Source organism: Sphaerodactylus townsendi, linkage group LG02, assembly GCF_021028975.2.
Source record: "Sphaerodactylus townsendi isolate TG3544 linkage group LG02, MPM_Stown_v2.3, whole genome shotgun sequence".
In the NCBI taxonomy this organism is placed as follows: domain Eukaryota; kingdom Metazoa; phylum Chordata; class Lepidosauria; order Squamata; family Sphaerodactylidae; genus Sphaerodactylus; species Sphaerodactylus townsendi.
The window spans coordinates 119,385,792-119,402,766 of NC_059426.1; the positions used below are offsets into that span (position 1 = coordinate 119,385,792).

Genomic DNA, 16,975 nt, shown 5'->3' on the forward strand with positions numbered 1-16,975 from the left:
CCTATGGCATTGGCCATTGTTGGATGACTAGGAGAGGGAAATTATGAGAAAAACTGACATGTGGAAGTGTCATTGATGCTGCACTGTATTGGCAGCCACAACAGGGAAACTACACAATCCTATCCCTATGTAGAAAACATTTAATTTGAAACAAAGAAAGTTTTTCTCTGCTTCATTTATATCCAGCCTTTCTTCCCAATAAGTACCTAAAGTAGTTTATGTAATTCTTGGCTCCTCCATTTTATCCTCACAACAACCCTGTGAGGTGGTTAGATTGAGTGTATGTTACTGGCTTAATGTCACACAGCAAGTGGGAATTTGAACCTCAGTCTTCTAGGTTATAGTCTAACCACTACAGCACACTGCCACATTTCTTTGTGCAGAAGTCTACTATATCTTCATGAGAAGACATTCACTAACAGAAATAAAACTCCTTTCAAGGTCTGACGCAAATTGTAACTAAGAGTAGCAAAATTCCTGCTGCAGATTTGTATCCTTACATAAAAGTTTGACAAGCCACTGTATGTAAAATCCTTAAAGCCTGCTCACTTGCATACTGTAAGTTTACAAAGTATTTTCTCAAGGAAGTTACAAGTGCTTGACAGTCCATCCAATTTAAACTAGATTATGCCACCCAAATTACTGTGGCATTAAATTCACTTTAATAAAGTAGGTGCTTTTTCACCTTTTAGGACACTTTTCATTAACTATAGTAACCAAAACAGCTGATTTGTTAACAGGCCAAAGGAGATTAAACTGCAGCCCAAATTTTCTGGCAGAACTTACGCACTCACTTTCAGGTTTCCTAGGGTTCTTGGTACTATCCTACCAGCATTGTTGATTCTGGATATTGATCAAGGTAGGCCCATATTCATGTTTCTCTGAAGAATTACACATAAATTGCCTTGTTGGCTATTTTGCTGTCCAAATCCCTTTAAGGAGTTGGAACTCATCTCCTTGACCACATACAAATTCTTTTAGTCAATTCCAAGAAAACCTGGAAATGACACCACATCTCTCCAGGAATTGGTTAAAGCTCTATGATAAAACCACAGGAATCAACAAAACACTAGCTTGGGCCAATCCCATATAATTTTGTTCTATATCCCTGGGTAGGCATAAGCCCTCTCTTGTGTGTATGGTCTCATTTTGCAGTCTTGCTGTTAAGCATTCAAACATGAGGTTCAATATCAAAGGAAACAAGCTAAGGGTGTGTGGGGGTGGCTGGAGATGGGGTAGAACAGTGATGGTGAACCTTTTCGAGACCGAGTGCCCAAATTGTAACCCCAAACCCACTTATTTATCACAAAGTGCCAACAAGGCAATTTAACCTGAATACTGAGGTTTTAGTTTAGAAAAAATGGTTGGCTCTGAGGTGTGCGTTACTCAGGAGTAAGCTTTGTGGTAGTCGGTGGCTTTGCTTTGAAGCAACCGTGCAACTCTTCCAATGGGTGAATCACAACCCTAGGAGGGTTTACTCAGAAGCAAGCCCCATTGCCAGAAACCGAGCTTACTCCCAGGTAAAGGATCACATTTTAGTTCTTTGCATGAAAATCAGTGGGGTTTAACAGCACTTAACAGGGTTACCAACACTGCTTCCCCAAAACTAGGTATTAGGTATAATGTTAATAATTGAGCCTAACGGACCAGGCCAGCCTAGATTGGGGGGGGGGGGGCACTCTGTTTGTGTGTGCCCACAGAGAGGGCTCTGAGTGCCACCTTTGGCACCCATGCCATAGGTTCGCCACCACTGGGGTAGAAGAATCTGTTTCCTCAAAATCAAAACAGGACGTTTCCTCAAAGTCAAACAGGACGTCAACATAAAAAGAGAACATTTGTATCATAACACAGTATCAATTGCTTAGCTGCATTACACTCTTGCATCCATGGCCCTTACCTCCATTGGAAGACTCCCGGATATCCCAGATGAGAACCCTTCCATCATCTGATGAGCTTGCAAAAACATTATCATTCACTGGACTCACAGACAGGCCATAGACTGCATCTTCATGGGCAAACACATCCAAAGTTTCACCACTGAAACAAATACAGACATTATTTCTTCATTTCTCCATTCAGTTAGGAGGGAGGAGCTGTCAAGCATCACAAAAGGCCTTTACTTGAAAATATTTAAATCTCTCATTATCTTCTACTTTCTATAAGAATACATGGAACTTGGGGGTTAATTTAGTAAGCAATATCAATACAAATGTATCAGCTCCCTCTCTCCAAGTGCCTTTGTTGGAAACTTTATCTCAACTGAATCTTGCATGAGAGATTTAGCCATTCAGTATATTACAAACTTTAGCCCTGAATTAAAGAATCATAAAGTAGCAGTTAAGTGCACAAAGGATCTCCCTCAAGGCAACATTTCTCCACCTCATCTCAAAAGACATAGCCTGCTTTCTAACCTAAGGGCAACTTTTAACAGTAGTTACATGAAACTGCCTTTAGGACAGGAAGAGGATATCCTCGTTTGTTCACAGGGAAGAAGAGAAAAAGACCACAAACGTGAGGATGCGCATATGGGAGATTTTTGGATCATGGTCTTTGGATCCAGAAGATTTAATTATACATGTCAAACTACTTTGATGGATATTATCCATAATAATACCTAACCAAGTATCATATAAAATGGTAGGGGGAGGGTGAAAAAATAGGAAAGGGAAGCAGTGAGCACAAAAACAGAAGGCATAGCAAATGGTGGTAATCAAAGTTACTATTATGTTAGCCAAGGTTCTCTACACATTAAAGCTCAAGATTATCTGTGCATTTCTTCTTCTAGAGTACCACTGCTGGAATCAGATTTTCCCCAGTGCAGATTGCTCACACATTAAAAACCAACAACAAGCATATATTTACCTTTCAACATCATGGAGCAGAACCTGTTCATCATTACCTATAACGAAAAAGAGCTTAACGCTATGGTGTCGATGAAAAGTTTATTAGGAAGTAGGAGAGCAGTTGTACAGATTATTTCAGAGAGAAAAACCAAGGAGAGGAAACAGTTCCCTGCCAAAGCAGAACTAAATGTGCCATGGCAGACACTGGATTCCCAATGTCTTGCTTGCCTCAGACATACAAAAAACTTCCATGGGAGAGGACAGATATTCACATAGGAGAAGCTGTGGGGAAAGCATAATCATTCCTCTGATCATCACTTTTCCTCCACGAGCCCTTCCTGCCTGTCTCTTCCTCACCAATTCTGGCCATTTTGTCTAGCATGGGTTCAAGAAAAGAATCCCACTCACAAAGTTGCAAAACTTAAGCACCCTCTGCCCCCTTGCCTTCTACCTGCTTTGTAAATACCACCATTTTATACACTGGAAGCAAACACATACTTGAGAATTCAATGCATTGCATCTCATAACAAGTTCTGGCTTCAAACTTTGAACTGGCAGCCAGAAAAATCCCTGAGAGATTCCCTCCCCCAAACATCACTGATCAGCCAAAGAATGCTCCAGCTGCCTTTTGACCTTGCTGCAATATTTCCCCAAGCCTCTTTAGACCACCACTTATTTAATTGGCACAGCTGTAAGGGAAATAACAGCAATAATATTCACGTTACTTGGTCCTTTTTTAAAAAAGAAAAACAAAACACCATTTAACATATTTATATTTACATTGTTTCCACATTCATTCTCAACGTGGAATACACTCCCCAGCTTTAAAAAAGTGCACAACCTTCCAAGCATCAAACATGCAAAAAATAAAAAAATACAAAAGCAGGGAGGTTGCTGAGGCAGGATTGTTACTGTTCTCCATCTTTGAAATATGGCTGTGAAACCCTTCTGCTTTACAACTCTACGTAGAAAAAGAATCCAGCCTCCTCCAAAATAGAACCTATTTAAAAGGGATTCATGAACCCATGCCAGTATTTTTCTTCTTCTATTTGGAGAGTTGATGTGAGGGAGAGGAGAGTTTCTCATCACTGGTCAGGTTTCACATAATGCCCAGTAAGTTCTTTATGACTTCCACAGGCAAACAACAACTTGTGACAGGCTGTTTGCAAGGAAAAATCAAATGTTCTCTGATCCGGAATACAACACCCAGAAAATAAGGCTCTTTCCCAAGAAGATCGTAGGATTAGTTTCTCACTTGATGACTACTAAAAAAATAAATAGCATGCAAAAAACTTGGACCCATCATTTATTTTAGAACTCCTTCTCAAGCTTTCCCTCCTTACCTCCAGAGAACACCCTGGTGTTGCCACTATTGAAAGCTAGACAGAAGATGTTAGAATGATGTTCTCCTTTCAGCTGAACTGGCTTTACTCTGGAGGTGATTGCACGTTCCATATGCCAAAGCAGAACTCTCCGATCATCTCCACCTGCATGAAAGAACATGAGACACATAAGATAATTAAGAAATACTTTCAGTATCATTAGAACATCTGTTGAAAATACAACTGGAGAAAAAAACAAAAATGATACTGCTGCTAGGCAGTGGTGGAGCTACAAGGGGATAGGGGCAGTGATGGGATTCAAATAATTTAACAACCGGTTCCAGTGGTGGGCTTCAAATAATTTAACAACTGGTTGTTTACAAGCACCATTTTAACAACCGGTTCTGCAAAAGTGGTGCGAACCTACTGAATCCCACCACTGGGTGGGGGGCACGCATTGCATAGGGCGTGCACCTGGGGGGGGCATGAAAATCACCCCCTGATTCTGCCCCATTTGCCCCACCCCATCAGCCTGGCCAATTTTCAGCTGGCAGAAAACAGCAAAAAAGGTAAGTGAGGGGCCCTGCGGGGCCACAGCGGGGCGGAAAAATTGAGTGCGCCCCAGGTGCACTCCTGCCCAGCTATGCTTCTGCTGCTAGGTATGAGAAAACCAAAGTTTTAAGTCTGATCTCTTCACCATTGCCTGACAGGAAAATGCCTCTTTCTAGAAAAGAATACTACATGTGAAGATTTTTAGCATAACGACCAAGATTTTAATCTCCCTTTCAGCTTGAGGAAGAAGGGTAAGGCTATTTTAAAGCCTTCCACCAAACACCATATGCTGTGAATTGGTCTCTCAAAATCAGTTTAGAAGCTCCAGCTGGTGCATAATTGAGCAACTCAGACACTATCATGAGCTAGATGGACTGTGTATATTACTCCCATTCTGCAGTCACTCGACTGGCTGTCCATCAGTTAGCAGGCTCTGTTTGAGGTACTGGCTATCACATACAAAGCTCTTCAAGGCAGTGGACCCTCATATCAGCAAGGCCATCTCTCCCTCTATGTTCTACCATGACAGCAGGTTTTCTGCAGGTGAGCAAAATCAACAACTGCCTGTACTGCAAATGAGCAAAATCAACCACTGCCTGTACATGCATCTTCTCTATTGTGGCCTCACCTTATGGAATGGTCTACCAGAGAAGTGTGAAAAGGGTCCCATTCTCACGGCTTTCTGCAAACTGCACAAAACTGAATTATTCAAGAGGGATTTTCTATGAGGATGGTAGGACAACACTGTACACAATGATTCAAAAAGTGACTTGTACAAATTATTAAGGACTGTGGTCTATGTACGACTGAGCTTTTTGCTGCAAATACAACCCTGTTATGTAACCTTGCACCATTGTAGATCTCATGTTAACACCTACACTTTTCGTCAATTCTGTTTTTTAGATTCATTCCACAATCCAAAACCAATTTCATTGTTTACTGTATGTCCCATCCTGTAGATTGTATTGACTCACTCTGTGTATTCTGCCTTGAGTTCCAGTAAGAAATGCAGACTATGAATTACATAAATAAAACAAAGAAAATAAATTATGGGGATCAATGGATGACAATTTGGGAGAGCATGGAAGATTGTGATAGGAGGGGGAGTGGGGAGTGACAGAGTTGCTTATTATGCAGTGCAGAGCTGTTCACATAGTATAAGATCCATGGCAAAGTCTTTAGTATACTACTTAGAAAGATGAAGATGAACACAGTTACACACATTTCTCATACATTCTCCTATGACAGCCCCATCCAAAGTGGGGAGGGCCAAATTGCTGTTGGGAGGAGGTGCATGCCTACACTGCTGGGTTCACCTTCCCCGGGACCCTTATCCCAGCAGAAGGGCAAATCTGCCAGCGGGCAGCCACTTCAGGCCATCGAGGTACCTGGATGTGGTGCTCAGCACTCCTGTGCCCCTGCTGGCATAGTTGGGGGCATTCCAGAGGCATAGCTGGGGTGGAGTCAAAGTAGTTTGCTCCTACCCTGGCTTTGCCACTGGATAGTTGGTGGTCTGGGGCTTGGACTTCGACCATTCTTTTAGGTAATGGCATAAGTCCATTGAGCCCAATTTAAGGCTTTATGGTAACAAGGGAGGTTTTGTTCTGCATTTTGCCTCCCTGCACTGCTGAAAAGCCCTCTGGAGACGGTAGGGCAATGCCACAGCAGCACTGACTCAAACCACTGAGGTCTCTGGATGGGTCTGCCCATTAAAAAAAAGTTCCAGCTACTTTATAAAACGTTTTTGTTTTTATGGTGAAGGAACAGGGTTAAAAGTAGAAGCAATCCTGCCACACATATGAAGAACAAAATCCTTTCACTAGACCCCAAGATAGTATTTTTAAAGAAGTTCAAGAAATACCTTTAATTTTTTTGCTACTGAGCTTAAAACTAACGTCCTTTACAAAATATCTACATTTGACACTTCAGATATGAGCATACAACAGTATGGTATGAAACATCCAGTAAGTGTTTCAAGCACGCAAATATTTAAATGTTGACCCTGCTTGAAGCATCAGCACAAGCAAGCAAGCAAGCCAAGGCCGTGCCTGTGAGCAGCACAACTCAAAGAGATCTGAAAACCATCAAAATGGTGAAACCCACGACCACGGCTAAGCCTGCTTTCATCTTCATACACTGAAATATATGAAGAAACAATCCACAAAAAGGTGAAAAGCTCTATTGCAGTCCTTTCAGTGCATCTGCACTTGTTCGCTGAGGGCTCTTATGTTCTTAAAAGTATGGGATTTTTCATTCATCCATCCAATAGGTTTTCCATGAACTTCTACAAGTTTTTCAAGAGTGAGATTTCCAGATCAGTGTGTACAACTGACCAGGTATTAAAAATTTAAACCCACAATTCATTTAAACATTTCACTTTCATGCCTAGTAAAGCTTGCAGACAAACATTCAACTAGAACCGCAGGCAGAAAAGGATCTGTCCAAACAGGACAGATTAGCAACAGAATAGCAAATAATACCTTCAGAGCCAAGTAACATGGACTTGGACAAAACTCCATCACTACCTTTCCACAAGGAAGCAGTATTCAATACAACAATCCTTGGACCCAGCAAGATGATTCTTAAGTGCCCTCAATTCTGTAACTCTTCTTCAGTGCAATAAAGGGCTGAATTCTCCTTATACTCAGCATATACCAGGCCTAATCAGCAAGATATCATTTGGACACATGCACTGCTAACTTTGCCACTGCAAAATCCAGTCCTAAATGTTTCACAAAAATATCAGAATGCTTCCCTTCCGTGAGATCCCATCCCTATTGCCAGGGCCATCTAATAATTGGTCTCTTTTTGATCAGAACTCCCCTGGCAACTGAGCGAAAAGTAGAAGAATCAACATTTCCCCACACATATGCTTTGCAAGCCAGGTCCATGGTGTGGAAAGTTCTTCTCTTTTTAAACAGATTAGTATTTTCCATCTGCAAACATCTTTCTGGTGCTGCTGTGTGAACCAGTGGAGAGCACTGATAATCACCCCATGTCAGAAAAGGAAGTGGTTAAAAATAATAAGAAAACCTATGAAACATCAGGACAACAAAAGACTTCTCTCCAGGTGCATAGTACAAAGCTGCTCTAGGTAAATGCTGTTTCCCAGTGAAGGTATCCAAAACTTTTTAAGTTACTGTAGTAGTATCACTCTGTGAAACTGTTCCATTACTTGCTAAAAAAATAGTAAGTCATTGTTGAACTGCCCTACTTAAGTTTAATGGAAAACAGGAAAAGGGAGCATTACCACCCTCTGTTTAGAGGCTATACAAGACACAAACTATAACATTTCCCTAACATGATGATCCTTAAATACTGAAAAAAAGGTTTGTAAAAAATTATTTAAATAGTATCAAGATAACACTGAAGAAATCACTTTTTCTTTTCCTCAGTATATTAAGGTCAAAGCAGATATGCCTCAGACTCTGTGGTGGTTGATTTTCAGGGGAGCATACTCATTAGCATAATGTAAACTAATTTTCAGCACTTCTCTTTTTTTTGAAGAACTGATATTTTTACATCCTTGAAATAAATAGGCCTTAGCATATTATAAGTTAACTGAGCTGCTCAAGAAGTTAGACTTGTTCAAAATCTATAGCATGCATAGATCTGATGCACTTCAATACTGTGCAGTAACGTAAACAGTGTTTGATTATAATACTCTCAAGAAAGCATAGGTTCAGCCTAAAATTTGACAGTTTAGAAGCAATCTCGCCAGTGTTATTCTTCTACAGTAAGATGAAGATAGTACTAAAACTTTATTTTTAGTTGATTGCTAGACCTATTAAAAATCATGTTTGGAACCACTGCTTCTTCTACACACAAATTATGTCATGTCAAACAGGCAGGTTCCCAGCAGCTACCCACTGGTCTGTAATCATAAGCAGGTCTAGTAAGAAATGTCTGGACCTCTGAATAAAATAAAATGCTGGATTAGATGGACCACCGGTCTGATGCAGCAGGGCTCTTACGTTCTTAAAAAATTGGTATTATTTTATCCATCCATTCAATATGTTCTCTATGAATAGACTAAATGAAGTTCTGCGTCAACAACTACCAGCCTGAAGAAGCAAGACTGTTATCTGTCAAGGAAAGACCTCAAATATGTCACACTTTGTCACTTTCTGAACAACATTCCAGCAATACAATTTTCCTGTGCCTCAGCAAAGCAACATATTAAACTGGTACTCTGGCCTGCAATTCACTTCTTGGCACCCAGAGACATAATTCCACAGGTTTTCAGTCAACCACACTAGGGAAATGTTCTTCACTCCAATTTTTTTTTGCAAAATATGCCAATAATATTAGCCTGATTGAAAACCAAATCTTATGTTAAAGTTTTAAACACAAATTCCTTAAAGGTTCACTTGGGCAAGGCTATTTCACATGTCATAAATACGCATATGGTAATTATTCTTGAGCTGCCCTGCCTTCACTCCCCTCCCATTTTCTGCATCTATCTTCTACCAACAGCTTGGCTGGGGTTCACTACCATTCAGTCTTAAAATCATGTAGCAACCATAAGGTTCTCAGCCTGAACAACACTGTCATGTACAGTGGACATGGCAGAGACTGATACTATACCACCTTTAATATGCAGTCTCATTTTACAGTTTCATTCCAGCAAAGTCTTCTTCATGCCATAAAGGGTTTATTGTCATCAAGAAAAGCCTGATTAGTTTACTCTATATAAGTCCTCCTTACTTCCAAGAGTATGAATGGTTTTATTTCTCTTACTGCTCAAATGAACCCATAAGGCACTAGGATAGGAACTGTTTAAAGAAAGCCATATGACAACCGATAGCCTTTCAAACTATTTGCAACGTCTTTGCTTCACAGAGTTCGGCTAGAGACTGTGGTGAAGAGTCCTAGAAGAAATTCCAATAGCAAAAAAAGAAGAAGAAAAAGGAGAATTAAGCTAAAAATGATCAATTGGCAGCTATCGGTAGCAAAATCAGTGCAAATTTATGACATGCTCCCTTTTTGTAGTTACAGTCACCTAAAGCAACTACTTTAATCACAGGTCAAAGTTTGTTTTTCCACAGCTAGGGCAACCCATATTTGGCTTCTGAAGAATCTCAGTTCTCTAAGGTCCCATATTTCTTAGTAGCAGAGGAAAGCTTGGAAACACCTCCTACCAGGCAGAATCTCTTGAAGGTTCTCTCTCCACGCCCCTCCCCCATGTTTACACCAAGGATTTTTGTCTTCGGAAAGGATTAGTTAGAAGCAAAAGCCTTTCTTCTGTACCACACTCAGTTATACTATCGGCATGCATCCATTACCGCTTATTAGAAAGCAACATGCAAGGATGGGAGAAGGGGGAGTGAAAGTAGGGTCTGATTTTTTTCCACTGCTTTCACTAGCCAATCAAAAGAATAAAATCTGCTGTGAATTTAAGAATAATTTTCAGTTAATTTTAATGTATTTTATAGAATGGAAGATGGGCATTGTCTCCAAGTTTGAGGGTTACTATTTATTACCCTATTTTAAGACAATAATTCCCATTTCAGCTTCTAAAGGAACACTTTAATACAACACTGGGAGCTTACAACTTTATTAGCAAAAAGCTAAACAACTTCTGAGCTAAGCTACAAGGAAGGGGGCTGCTCTGATTGACATTTGAACAACAGAGACTACATCAGAGGCAACAGAGAAATGACAGGTGGGAGCAGCAAAGGTAACTAGGAAGGGATAGTGAACACAGGCAGTTACACATACTTAAACATTAGCTCAGTTTAGGACAATGGATTCAATGGGCTTTAAGGAAGGATTTCAGTCAGACAGGTAATTCTGAGCATAAATGAGCAGCACTCAGTGAACATGTTTGAGACAACAGCGGGCTTACAGGTACTTATAGGTACTGCCCATGATATGAGCTGAGATGCAGAGGTGACAGGTAAGTCATGTGGGGCAAAACTAAGAGAAGCTTTAAAGCAAAGAAGGACAGATAGAACATATAGGTCAAAGCTACTGGAAGCAGATGCAAATTATAATACCACAATAATGAAAGAAGTAGTGTCAACATTTTCTCTTTTGCTTTCTTGGACAGTTATCTAGGAGCACTGTACTCTATTGTATTTGTCTCTCTAAATAAGCCATTGGTACTCTCACCCCAATTTTTAGAAGGCAAAATCCAAATTGAAGCCAGTCATTCCCTATGGAGCACTCATGACTCCACTGGCTACTATACTATTAAAAGCATGTTTCAGATAAAACAGGAACTGGCAGTTTGCTGCTATGTGAACCAGAGCTTTGGGGACTTTCAGTGGTGAACCAATTAAATATTTTCAGATCAAATCACTTCACCCTTATATCCACACAAGAAACAACAGTTGGCACTTTCCCTGAAAACCACAACTGCAAATTATGTTTTATAATCCTGGTTTAAAGGAAAGCACGAACAAACCAAACAACAAACAACAGCAACAAATCTCCCAATAGTTTGGATATAAAAGAAAATATTTAGTTGTGTGAGAGTCCAAGGATCCTGCAAGCACATTTATGCAGTGGCAAATCACCATTATATTTGAATGATGCCAACACTGAATGATACTTTCACTATTTATTTATTTAGGACCAAAAATGAGAGCAATACCAGTGTGCAACTATGCTAAAATCAAAGTACCTCTTCCTTACCCTTTTAAAATACATGTTTATAGCTCTAGATGATGGCTGATTGTTGCAAACAGCAGTAATGGCAAGAAGTGAAAAATATTTTGGGGTGTGTTTCAGTTTTGAAAGCTGACATTAAAGAAGCATTGGATCTCTTTAACAATGCTTTGTCATAATTTTTTCGCATGTTACTGGTATAAACTCTGTTATGGGATCTCTTCAGAGTTTTGCAGTTCCTTATCCCCTCTACAAATTAAACAATAAAATTCTGGAGAAGGAATTATCCAGGGCCAGACTCACACAGTACCCTGCCATAAGTAAACAATAATCCTCCAATTTACTTACTCCTTTCACTGCTAGACTCTGCATCAGGCCCACTTTAGCTTTTGAGGCCCCAACAACACTAATAAATGAATGTGATATGAAAAGTGATATCAAAATAAAGCCTTTCCCTTGTACCTTTGCAGTGGTTCTTCTTTCAATCCTGTCAGGATATCTCTGCAACTGTATGTATAACTTCATCTGGAGTTAACATCAAATGTCTAAATTTGCAACCTGGGCTAACAGTCCTCCCCTGTTCACATAATGGGTATGTACTATGCAGAGGCTTATCTACTTTAAATCAACTTGATGTATTGGTTAAGAGTGGTGGATTGTTATCTGGAGAGCCAAGTTTGATTCTCCACTCCTCTCCATGAAGCCTAATGGGTGAGCTTGGGCCAGTCACAATTCTCTCAGAACTCTCTTAGCCTCACCTATCTCATAAGATGCCAGTTGTGGAAGAGGAAGAGATTTGTGATTGTAAGCCATTTTGAGATTCCTTAAGGTGGAGAAAATTGGGGTATAAAAACCAACTCTTGTTCTTCTAAGAGAAGGTGAGTGAGCCAATAATTCCCTATAAAGATTACTGCATATTCTTTTTCTCTACCCTTACTGTATACAAAAAAGGATTAATTCACTAATCTAGGATCTAAAGTTGTTTAGAGTTTCCTTTCCAGTTAATCATGAGGCAGAACAGGGCTCTGAAGGGCTGTATAGAAATGCAAGCACTTCTCTCTATATACTACATTTGCTAGGGAAAATTACTATGGTTGAAGCTGAAGCAGTTGAAACGAAATCTGTCTCAATGGCTCTCCTAACTGGGATCTCGAGCAATGGCGATGGCTCTTGAACTTGTTTATTTTGGAAAGTATTCTGGCATCAATATGTTAATTTAATAGGAAATATTCTAAGATTTTATGAAGCATGAAATATTAAAGCCCAACAAATAGCAGCTACTGTTTATTGTGTGACAAATTATAACCAAAGAGAAACTCCTTCAGGATTTCAAGGTAGCACCCTCAACTGTCTCTTTTATAATACATGAATACATTTAACCAAAACCACTGAAATCCAGAATAACAAAAGATTGAACTGGGGTTATCAAGAGTTTAAAACCCCCCCTCAAAACTTTAAATTCCTTTAAAATTAACTGGCACATGACTACTGCCTGTATAATATGGTTGCCATCCTCCAGTTGGAGGCTGGAGATCCCCTGAAATTACAACTTATTTCAAGATTGCATAAATAGTTTATTTAAAACATACATTCCACTTCCCCGAAGAAAATGGTGGCTTTGAAAAGTGGACGACGTGGTTTTACAGCCTACTAAGGTCTTGACTCTCACTAAAGTCCACCTTCCTAAACTCATCCTCCGCTCTCCAGATATTTCAGAACCCAGAGTAGGCAACCATAGCGCATAGTGATAGTAAAAATGCTGCTCTGGTGGGGGAGATCACCTCCTTCCTGCACCTCAAGAAAAGTAATGTGATGCAGCAGATAATATCGTTTTCTACCATCGACTTAGTTTAACAGACAGTGTTATTACAAAGTTTAAGATCCATACTGGTAGTTCTTCTCTCATTTGTATACTGCCTCCAAGCGTCCTCCTTGATTCTTTTGAATAATCGGGGCACCCCAAATGCCAAAACTCTTTACAAGGTGCAACCGGGGCGCCTGCCATGTGAAAAGGGGCAACCAGAGATGCCCCACACAGGACAGCCCAACTGCACAACAGGCTTCAGCAAGCTTCGTACACTGGCGACTCGACTGGATAGGACAGCGCAATTTATTGTCCACCCAGCCACTACACAGTTGCGTGAAGCGGAAGCTCCAACACTAATAGACTAGAACCAGACTGAGGTAGTTAGTCCGGATTAAGAATCGCATGGCAGAGGCCGCGCACCTCTGTATGTGGCCAGGTCGCAGTCTCACCCCTGAGTTATTGGGCGCGGGCTGCGGCGGGGAGAGGGTGTTTGCTACCTGCCACCTGCCAAGGCAGGACGACGTGCAAGAGAAGCCCCCCCCCCCGAGCCCCCTCCCCCAACACACACACTAGAACGGGTCCAGCGAGCTGCGCCCGCCGCGCTGCCCTCCTCCACCCGCTGGCCGGAATAGGCCATCGATTCCCCGTCCTGTCGCTATGAGGAGCCCAAGAACAGCGAGGCCTGCAGCGCCATTCAAGCGCCGGCCTGGAGTTTGCCTTTCCCCTCGGAGGGAAGAGCGGCGCCTAAAGCAGCACAGGGGAGGCAGGGACCTGTCCCCCCAGCCCCTGCAGGCATTAGCGACAGCGGAGGGGGCGCCCGAAGGGCTCCTCCTTCTCTCTCCACACCAGGTTTACAGCCGCCGCCGCCGCCAACTCCGAGCCTCCGTGACACCTGACAGCAGCCCCCCTCCCCACAAGACTGCACCCCCTCCGGGGGCCATTAACACCGGGGAGGGGGGTCACCTCCCCAAGCAGAAGCGAAGCAGAATAAGCTTGAGCCCACCTAAACCATTAAAAAATATGTCCAAATGCTCTTTCTCTCCCCCACCCCCAATCATTCAGCTCTCTTCCATTCCCACCCCCATAAGGGGTACAAATAAATACCCCAAGCCCTACAATCCCACACTCAACATCTACCCAGATTTCCATTCCGTGAACACCGAATCTCGCCCGTCACTGGGATGTCGACAAATCTTATCTATTTTGTTCCCAGCTTTCAAATACAAGAGGAATATTGCAGTTATTTTTTTTTTAAAAAAAAAGATAACTAAGCCCTAAGGAGTAATCAGTGTTTTCCTGACGAGGATGTCAGGACTTCCACTCCCCTAACGAAGATGGCAAAGGAAACGGGCTCGGGGGTGGGGACAAAACACCCCCCAAACCTGTCAACCATTTTAGATCTCTATTTGGGAAACATCAGGAGTGTTGTGTGCGAAGACGCCTTCTTAACGCCGCTACGATTCCCTGCCCATTCGGGATCGCTGAAATAAAAGACGGTGTGTGTGTGTGTGTGTGTGTGTGTGTGTCTGGGATGTGGAGTAGGAAACGGAGAGGAGGCGGAAAAAAAGAGGGGAAGGGGGTTGCTTTACCTGAGACCAGCCACTGGCCTCCATTGTTGGAGAACTCAATGGCATTGACACAGCCGAAGTGGCCCAGGAGGTCCTTCTTGTAGAGGTTTCTGCAGCCCCGCAGGCGCCTCCTCTGGAAATCCTGGGTGAGCAGCGGGTCTCCGTGCAAGCCCCGCTGGGACAAGAAACCCACGACTGACCTCATGTCGCCCCTCGGGCCAGCTCGCCTGCTCATGCCGCGGCCGCTGTCGCTGCTCCCCCCGCTCGCCCGCTTCCTCCCTCGGCCTTCTCCCCGCCTCCCCCTCCCCTGGTTATGGTTATGATGATTTTTGTCTCCAGCCAGCCATAGCAGGGAAGAGGTGTCGGTCGGGCACTCCGCCGCTTCCTGATCCCCTTTAAACTCCTCCCCCGCCTCGTAGCGGCAGCGGCGGCAGCAGCAGCAGCAGCAGCTGATCCACAGCTGCAGCCTCTTCGCTTTGTGCCGGCGGCCGCCTCGCCACTGGTCGTGGATCGCGGTGGCGGAGGCTGGAGAGGCTTCGGCCGGGCTCTTTTATATAACTTGCCCGTCTGAAATGGGGCCTGAACTTATTGCAGTCGTCTTGCCCTCCCGCACCAGGAAAAAAAAAATCTGCGGAAGTCCGTCCCTCTCCCGCTAGGGATCAAAGTGCCATCGGATCCACTTTTATTTTAAGGGCTTGCAGCAGCGGAAGAAGCACTGGATCTCTTTGGGGTGGAGCCCGAAGGTGAAGGAAAAGCGGAGGCGGTGGCACTGGCGATCACACTAACGATCTTCGGAATAATTGATAGAAACACTTTGTGGTGAACTAAGACACACCTAGTTCAGGTGTCTTGCTGAAGTTGGGGCTGTTTTGAACTGACAAGGCCCCAATTGGCACCAAAGTATTTTCTAGGCAATTTGTCTTCTTGCGTGTCAACTGAACGCTTTGTAGCCATATTTAGATTGAATACTGGGCGCTTCCCAATCTCCTGGTTTCTAATCAGTCTCTTGAGATAGTTGTTGGCGTTTTGCGCGGCGTTCCTTATGAGTGAAATGGAAACCCTAGGGCAGTGATGGCGAACCTTTTTGAGACCGAGTGCCCAAACTGCAACCCAAAACCCACTTATTTATCGCAAAGTGCCAACAGGGCAATTTAACCTGAATGCTGAGGTTTTAGTTTTTAAAAAACGGTTAGCTCTGAGGCGTGCGTTACTCAGGAGTAAGCTTGGTGGTAGTTGCTTTGCTTTGAAGCAACTATGCAACTCTTCCAACGGGTGAATCATGACCCTAGGAGGGTTTACGCAGAAGCAAGCCCCACTGCCAGCAACCAAGCTTCCTCCCAGGTAAAGGATCGCGCTTTAGTTCTTTGCATGAAAATCAGTGGGGTTTAACAGCTTTAACAGGGTTACCTATACTGCTTCCCCAAAACTAGGTCTTAGGTTTAATGCTAATAAACAAGCCCAGTGGCCCAGGCCAACCTAGATGTGTGTGTTTGTGTGGGGCGATTCCCCCCCCCACACACATGATGAACTCTGTGCGTGCCCACAGAGAGGGCTCTGAGTGCCACCTCTGGCACCCGTGCCATAGGTTCGCCAACACTGCCCTAGGGTGTTTTGGATCACTAAAGAAAAGGAGGGGCGGGCTGGCTGGCTGGCTGGCTGGCTGCGGGGAGGGGGAGGCTTTCTCAAAACCAGCTGTTTCATCAAACAAGTTCTAAAAAATGATTTTAAGGTGTCAAATTTGTTGAAAAGGAGTTCCATAGGAAACAGACCCTGAAGAATTTAGCTGGAAACAACACAAGTTGGTGACAAGTTTGACAGTAGAACTAATGTGAATGGTATGTCACTGTCTTCATAAACAGGAAGTTTCTACTTGGAATTCTTCCACTTTCTTTTGCTTTTGAAAGTTTTATTTATTTTACGCATATAGACAACATATACAGAAAAAGAAAAAGTCCAAATCTGGTCTCTCTCCCCACCCAGTAATAATAATAAAACAAAAAGAAAAAAACACACGCATCCTTATACATATATATGGTGACTTCCAGCCACCTCACTATGGATCCGAACATGAATCTGAATGTGATATCCATCTCAAATTCTGCTGTTATTTCTTTATTTGTATATGTTTTCAATAAGTAGTCGCAAAATATTTCCAGTCTTTAAGGAAATTGTCCATATTCTTGTCTCTTAAAAACATGTCAGCCTTGCCATTGTTACCGCAGCGTGGGCAGCAATAAAATTGAAGCCACAAAATTTAAATTGTGAATAAAA

At 42.6% G+C, this 16,975-nt stretch overlaps 1 protein-coding gene across 1 annotated transcript in view; it reads right to left on the reverse strand.

Annotated features, from left to right (window-relative positions):
- DCAF5 (DDB1 and CUL4 associated factor 5) overlaps nt 1-15,247 on the reverse strand; it is a 56,237-nt gene extending 40,990 nt beyond the window's left edge. Inside the window, exons 1-4 of the mRNA XM_048484596.1 lie at nt 14,726-15,247; nt 4,187-4,330; nt 2,863-2,899; nt 1,898-2,037 (exon numbers count right to left, since the gene is read on the reverse strand). Of these exons, the coding sequence (XP_048340553.1) occupies nt 1,898-2,037; nt 2,863-2,899; nt 4,187-4,330; nt 14,726-14,939 (535 nt within the window). The 5' untranslated portion in view covers nt 14,940-15,247. The remainder of the gene's footprint in view (nt 1-1,897; nt 2,038-2,862; nt 2,900-4,186; nt 4,331-14,725) is intronic.
- Nucleotides 15,248-16,975: the final 1,728 nt, after the last annotated feature.